The sequence below is a fragment of the Corythoichthys intestinalis genome, chromosome 14 (genome assembly GCF_030265065.1).
Source record: "Corythoichthys intestinalis isolate RoL2023-P3 chromosome 14, ASM3026506v1, whole genome shotgun sequence".
NCBI classification, from domain to species: domain Eukaryota; kingdom Metazoa; phylum Chordata; class Actinopteri; order Syngnathiformes; family Syngnathidae; genus Corythoichthys; species Corythoichthys intestinalis.
The window spans coordinates 22,436,100-22,442,283 of record NC_080408.1 but is presented as its reverse complement, the minus strand read 5'-3'; the positions used below and the strand labels follow the sequence as shown (position 1 = coordinate 22,442,283).

General features: G+C 43.3%; 1 protein-coding gene across 4 annotated transcripts in view; it reads right to left on the bottom strand.

Annotated features, from left to right (window-relative positions):
- Positions 1 to 2: 2 nt before the first annotated feature.
- ubtfl (upstream binding transcription factor, like) overlaps positions 3 to 6,184 on the bottom strand; it is a 14,957-nt gene continuing 8,775 nt past the window's right edge. Inside the window, exons 6-20 of one of the 4 annotated variants that reach the window (XM_057856599.1) lie at positions 6,081 to 6,145; positions 5,896 to 6,016; positions 5,724 to 5,834; positions 5,523 to 5,650; positions 4,305 to 4,446; positions 4,206 to 4,247; positions 4,026 to 4,148; positions 3,819 to 3,962; positions 3,606 to 3,716; positions 1,097 to 1,167; positions 835 to 1,024; positions 722 to 769; positions 529 to 663; positions 360 to 467; positions 3 to 289 (exon numbers count right to left, since the gene is read on the bottom strand). In XM_057856599.1, coding sequence (XP_057712582.1) covers positions 224 to 289; positions 360 to 467; positions 529 to 663; positions 722 to 769; positions 835 to 1,024; positions 1,097 to 1,167; positions 3,606 to 3,716; positions 3,819 to 3,962; positions 4,026 to 4,148; positions 4,206 to 4,247; positions 4,305 to 4,446; positions 5,523 to 5,650; positions 5,724 to 5,834; positions 5,896 to 6,016; positions 6,081 to 6,145 — 1,605 coding nt within the window. In that variant the 3' untranslated portion in view covers positions 3 to 223. Of the gene's footprint in view, positions 290 to 359; positions 468 to 528; positions 664 to 721; positions 770 to 834; positions 1,025 to 1,096; positions 1,168 to 3,605; positions 3,717 to 3,818; positions 3,963 to 4,025; positions 4,447 to 5,522; positions 5,651 to 5,723; positions 5,835 to 5,895; positions 6,017 to 6,080; positions 6,146 to 6,184 lie in introns of all 4 variants that reach the window. The other 3 variants (XM_057856598.1, XM_057856597.1, XM_057856596.1) reach the window with 3 other exon arrangements.

Here is a 6,184-nt window from a genome sequence, read left to right as displayed (position 1 = left end):
TCAAAGGAGAAAAAGTGCTTTTATTTCTTATTCTGTATCCATTCCTGTACAAACCCCGCCCACATGTCTGGTTAACTCATTGGCTGCCATTGACGGTAATCGATGTCCATTTGGAGGTTTAGTGTTAACTCTATTAAATGAAATGAGTTTAAGACCAACATGATTGGACGTCTATCACCGTTGATGGCACCAAAACAAAACCGCCCACAAAGAGGAGGCGGTGCTAGTCCGAGTCACTGGATTGCTCAGAAGACGTCTGTTCGTCATCGTCCTCGTCTTCATCGTCGTGCTGTGTGGTAAACGAAAGCATCACACTGTTGCCGTGGCAATCGGCGAACGACCGATAAATGAAAAATCACCTCGTCGTCGTCTTCGCTGTCGCTACTCCCGGACGTGTCCTCGTCATCATCGTCATCAGAATCCGACGAGTCGCTTTTGTCATCATCCGAGTCGGACACCATGTCTTGCTGCGAAAGCAAGCAGCAGGTTGGTGAACGGCGATCAAACCGGGCACCTCCGCTGACTTACCTTGGCACGGTACGCCATCGCTCGCTTGGTCGCGCCAGTCACTGGGGGCGCCGTCTTAACAGTCGCCACCGCTTTGCTCTTAGCCGGCACTTTGGCAGCGGGGCCGCCACTGGCTTTGGACGTACTGCGACGCTTCTGCGAGAAGAAAAGTGTCCCGAGTTGCATCGGCGCTTTGAAAACCCAGTGGACTCACCGACGTGGAGAACTCCTTATAGGCGGCGCGATCCTGAGGGGATAAAGACTGAGCGGCGGCCGCAGGGTTAACAGTCGCTCGTTTGGACAACGGGGCGAGCGTGGCGGTGCTACCTTGAGCCAGGTGTCCAGCAGCGCACGGTACCGCGCCTGCGTGGCGTCCACGTGCTTCTTATAAGCATCCTTCTGATTGGCTGTAAGAGTGTGCCAACGCTTGCCAATCTCAACCATTCGTTCCTTCAGGCTGAAGTGGTTAAGCTCCCCATTGGTCAGCAACTCCTGGGAGAACATCTGATAGCCGCTCCTATTGGATAATAAGGTCAGTGGGAGTGGCTGAATCTGCACCGCCCTTGCCCCACCCCTTAACCCAACTCACACTGGAGGTTTTTTGGGTTCTCCGTCAAACTTGGGCTTCTTCTGACCCGGCCTGCGGTCCATCAGCTCTCTCTGCCGGACACCGCAAAATACGACATAATTGTCACATTTGCTATGACTCAACTACCAGAAGGCGGTCTTGCGCAATATCAGCACTGAAATTTGTGTTGCACCAAAACGGTATTAAAATTCAGGCACTGGTATTGGCTAGTACAAAGAATTGGCACTCTTAAAAAAAAAAAAAAAAAAAAAAAAAAAAAAGACATACTCCGTTTTTATTGTGGTAAATGTTGTTGAAAATGCTTATCAAATAAAATTTGTTTCTATAGCCCTTTACAAAAACCAGAAAGGTTTTCAAAGTGTTTTACAACAACGACATAGTTCATGATAAATAAAAGGCAGGAAAGTACTATACAATGACATTAAGAAAAAAACAAACTAAAAACAACGCATTGGATAAAAGTCAAAATAGCAAACAAAACAATATCTAAAAACATTAAAACCCTTAGGAAATTTAAAAAAAAAAAAAAAAAAAACAGGCTATGCTAGTCGAGTAAAAGTCTAAAAAAGTGGTTAGTGCTTAATTAAAGGTCATATTTTTTATCTATAGCTTATACTTAAAATCATGGATAAATATACTTGTTAAGCGGTAATACCAGCCAGGATTTGAAGTTTTGTGAGCATTGACATAAGCGTCAATAAAGATTGATGAAGTCAATGATTCAGTCTAGAAGCAGGCTAGTGAAACTTGTGTCCTCTGCTAGCAAAAGTGATTAGCACATGAGCAAAGTTTATGTACTAATATGGTATAATAGCATTGCCTGTGGGCTTAATATGAGCATTAGGAAACCAAAAAAACATTTTTGCCTTTGAAAGCATTGAGTTTTAGAGTTCATTGATTTATTGTCACCCATTCCTGGTTGGTGCAAAGGTTGTTAAATAGTGTCTGACCAAGCCACCATAGAAATTATTTACATTTAAGTGAGTATATAAGTATATAATTTGGTAATCAAAGGGCAAAAAGTATTGTTTTTGTATAGTATGCTTCCCAAAAATGTATCTGGACAGTAGGCTAGCACAATATATCGTTTGAACATCGCCGTCGCACTGTGCGCAAGCGCAATATTCCCATCGCAGCACATGCGTTTTTTTTGGTTTTGTTTTGTTTTTAATGTATGTTTTGCTTCATAATAGCAGCAATTGTGCCGAAACATGGCTTCCTGGATTCTTTTCTCTAAACACTAATCTTCAGATGTACAGATTCACAGATAAACCCCTTTAGCTGGGATTAAATTGTTTTATGTGAATACTAGGGATGTCCCGTTCGCATATCTTTGCACCAGAGTTCAATTCAACTTATTTTGAGAATCTGCCCAACCAAGTCCTGATCTGATACCAAAAGAAAAAGGTTTTTTATATTTTTTAATTTATTTTTTTTGGTGCTTTTTTTGCTTTGACGGTCACACTGCCGAGAACAGCCTCTCACACAATGGTTATGTACCAAGCTTAACGATGATTAACACATGTGCTTTTGATCGTAGAACTACAGAGGCATCTCTGGCTAGACAAAGCTACAAACCTGTCAATCATCATTAACTTTAAGTACCAAACGCCAACTGCACTGGTGAGTGGTGACCAAGAAAAAGTTTGTTTGCACTGCTTAGCAGGAGGGAGTGTGACAGGCTATATAATGAAGCATAAAACAAAAATATTTTTTAATTTAAGAACACGATCCTTTTCACCCGATCCTCTGAAAAATGGTGCGATTGGCCCCATTTCTGATCACGTGATCAAATCGAGACATTTCTAATGTAAACAATGTGGTCATAGTGAGTCAACCAAATTTTTCCCAAACAGAGCTATTGAAGTTATCTGGTGAAAATTCCTCTAGTTTTAATATTGTAATATCGCAAACCCGCAAAAATTCGCAATGTCAGTTTTTTTCCAATATCGTTCAGCTCTACTGTACAGTATCGGCCAATACCACAAAGCCAGGTAGCGGAATCGGTATTTGGAGCCAAGAAAGGGTATCTGTGCAACACTAATTGAAGTGATTAGAATTGCAACAACAAAAAAAACGTCTTTACTATTTAGATCCACATCTCATTTGAGGTGCGAGTCGATTTCCAAATGTCTTCACTATTCTGTGTTGACACTAGTATCGCGTACTAAGAAAGCATCTGACAATGCAGTGCAATATGTACTTTTCTGGTCGCCCTACCCAAAATGGCCACCAGCTAAGCACTTTTTTTTGTGTCTTCTTATCATACTCAATATATTTTTTGATACTTCATTTAAAAAGTGTGCCCCGGAAATGCCCGAAAATCAACAGGAAATCATCCAAAATAAACAACAACTGACCTAAAGTTAACTCATTGCCACTCATTGACGATAGACCATTCGCCCACTCCCTGTCAAAATTAATTGGACAGCTAGAGCCGCCAATGACTATCTAATGCCAAAACAGCAGTAAATTCAGATTTCCTAACTATGGTGAAGCTGCCAGTTACCTCGTATCTCTTCTGGTCCTCTGCGGCCTTCTTGATCCAAGGAATCTTTTCCTTCTTCTCCATAGCCTTCCATGCATCCTCCATGGCCACCTGCGCTCTCCGCCGGTCGCTCTGCAACCCCCCCAAAACGAGACCGGCCTTTTTATTATTTAGGAGGCCTCGCCTAGCTTTAAAAAAAAATTTTTTTTTTATAGCCACGTGGGGGGGACGCACTCTGCATTTACTCAGAAAGTCGGCGGCGACGCTGTGTTGCCACATCTCCTCTGCTGTTTTGGGTGTGTCGGGAAGTTTGCCGCTCTTCTTGGGGTCGCGCCGCTCCCTGGCGCCCTGGGGAGCCCAAAGTTCAGGCTCCTCGTTCTATAGGCGGACAAACATGTCTGATCCTGGCATCTGAAACTGCTTCAACAATAGCAAACCAACTTTTTGGAGCTTGACTGGTGGCGATTTGGCTCTGTGCGGACTGGAGACTGCGCACGACGGAACTCGGGCTCCACCCAGCTTCTCCTCAGTCACCACACGGTCTCGCTCTTCTTCAGGAAGGCTCTGTGAGAAATGCGTCAAGCATCTTATGTCCCCAGACGTGCTTTTTTTACCGTGTACCTCGAGGAAGCGCTGTAGATCCACGTCGTACTGCTTCTTCCTCTGAGGAAAGACAAATGTCAATGTCAAAGACAAGCTGGCCGGGCGGCGCTCCCCGACCTGCTCGCAGCGCTTCTGAAACATGTCCTTCTCCTTCTGCGTCATCATTTTCCAGCGTTTGCTGCATAGAACCATGCGCTCCGTACTAGGGACGTCCTTCATGTTGACCATAAGCTCGGCGCAGTACAACGAGTAGCCGTTACTACGATGACAAAACACGCACGCAAAATCAGTCTCCATTGTCAAGTTTTTAGGGTTAATTTTACTTAACTTTAGAGTTTCTCCCAATGCTTTATAAGCCTGGCGGGCTGTAAAACAATGCTACAATAGAAGGTAAGATTTTAAACGCATTTTAACTATGTCTGGTGATACGTTTGTGCAATAACGACATCTTATGGTTGATATGTTACCAAACTTGTCCCAGCTTTTTGCCATTGTATTGAAATGCCTTGCATTGTTGCTAAAACTGAATTTCAAGACTGCTTTTTTCGTTAGACGTTCAACTTTTGTTCATAATTGGCTCATAATAGGAGAGATTACAAGTTGCAACTGAGTATAAGTCACACCAGCCATAAAATGCCCAACAAAGAGAAAAAAAGCATATATATATATATAGTGGGGGGAACAAGTATTTGATACACTCACAGTGGGAAAACCCATTGGCAGTGTATCAAATACTTGTTTTCCCCACTGTAAGTGAATGAATAAGGGCATATAATATATATAAAAATTATTTTTTATTATAGTTATAATTAAAATTTATAAAAAAAAATATATATATATATATATAATTAATGATTATATATTTATTTATTATAAAAATAATATTACATATAATATATAGTTTCATTGGCATTCACCAAAAATGAAAAAAAAAAGTCCTCAAGCTGCCTCAAAATTAACAAAAAGTGACCCAGGAATGCCCCAAAATTATCAGAAAGTGACCCAAAATCAACAACAAGTGACCCGGAAAAGCCCTGAAATCAAAAGGAAGTACCCAATGAGCAGGAAATTGTCCAAAATGTGCAAGAAGTGAGCCCCAAAATGTACCAGAAGTGACCTGTATGTACCCTAAAATTAACGGAAATGACGGCGGCCCGCTAGGCTAGTAAAGCACTGGGGGGAAAACCTGTATAATACTGATTGCATATTTTTAATAGGCTAAAACTGTGGGTATCTGCTAAACGTACCAAGAAAAAAATCGGACTGGATGAGAATTAAAATCTGTATCGGGACATCCCGACTTCGTATGAATGTGTGTGTGCGCGCAGTTCTCACGGTGGAGGTTTGGTTGGCCGCCCATCAAACTTGTCCTTGAGTTGCCGTTCCGCTTTGGTGAGGACGGAGCGCACGTGATCTTCAGAGCCGACGTCTGGGTGAGCTTGGTGATAGGCCCGCATGCTGTCCTGAAAGCAGGGGAGCACGCCGCGTCACGTTTCGGTCACGACGTCACGCTTGCGTTTGGCTAATGCTAGCTACCTCGTAGTCTTTCTGCAGCTCCAGCGCTTTGCTGATCCACTTTAGTCTCCTCTTGTCTGACAGCTGCGACCATTGTCTCCTCAAGACCTCCTTCAGCTCCTTCTGACTCACCTGGACCACCGAAGGCACGTCACTGACAAACTCGTCAATCATCAAACTGACGGCAACAGACCTCGGGGTGGATCTTCAGGTAGCTCTTCTTCTCGTGGTTGTACCAAAGCTGCTGGGGAGTTTTGGGTTTCTCGGGCAGGTCAGACTTTTTCCTCTCCTCCATCAGCTCGGGGTGATCGTGTCTGCCGCATAAAAGCAAGGTTGGCCACCTCCGTCATCTCATCTTTCCGGCGGCGTGCGTCTTACTTGAATCGGGCCATATTCTTCTCAAAAGCTTCTTTCTCGCTCTGGAATTCGGCCACGTATTTTTGCTTTGACCGCAAAACAGAAGGAGTTTTTCAAACTTTTTG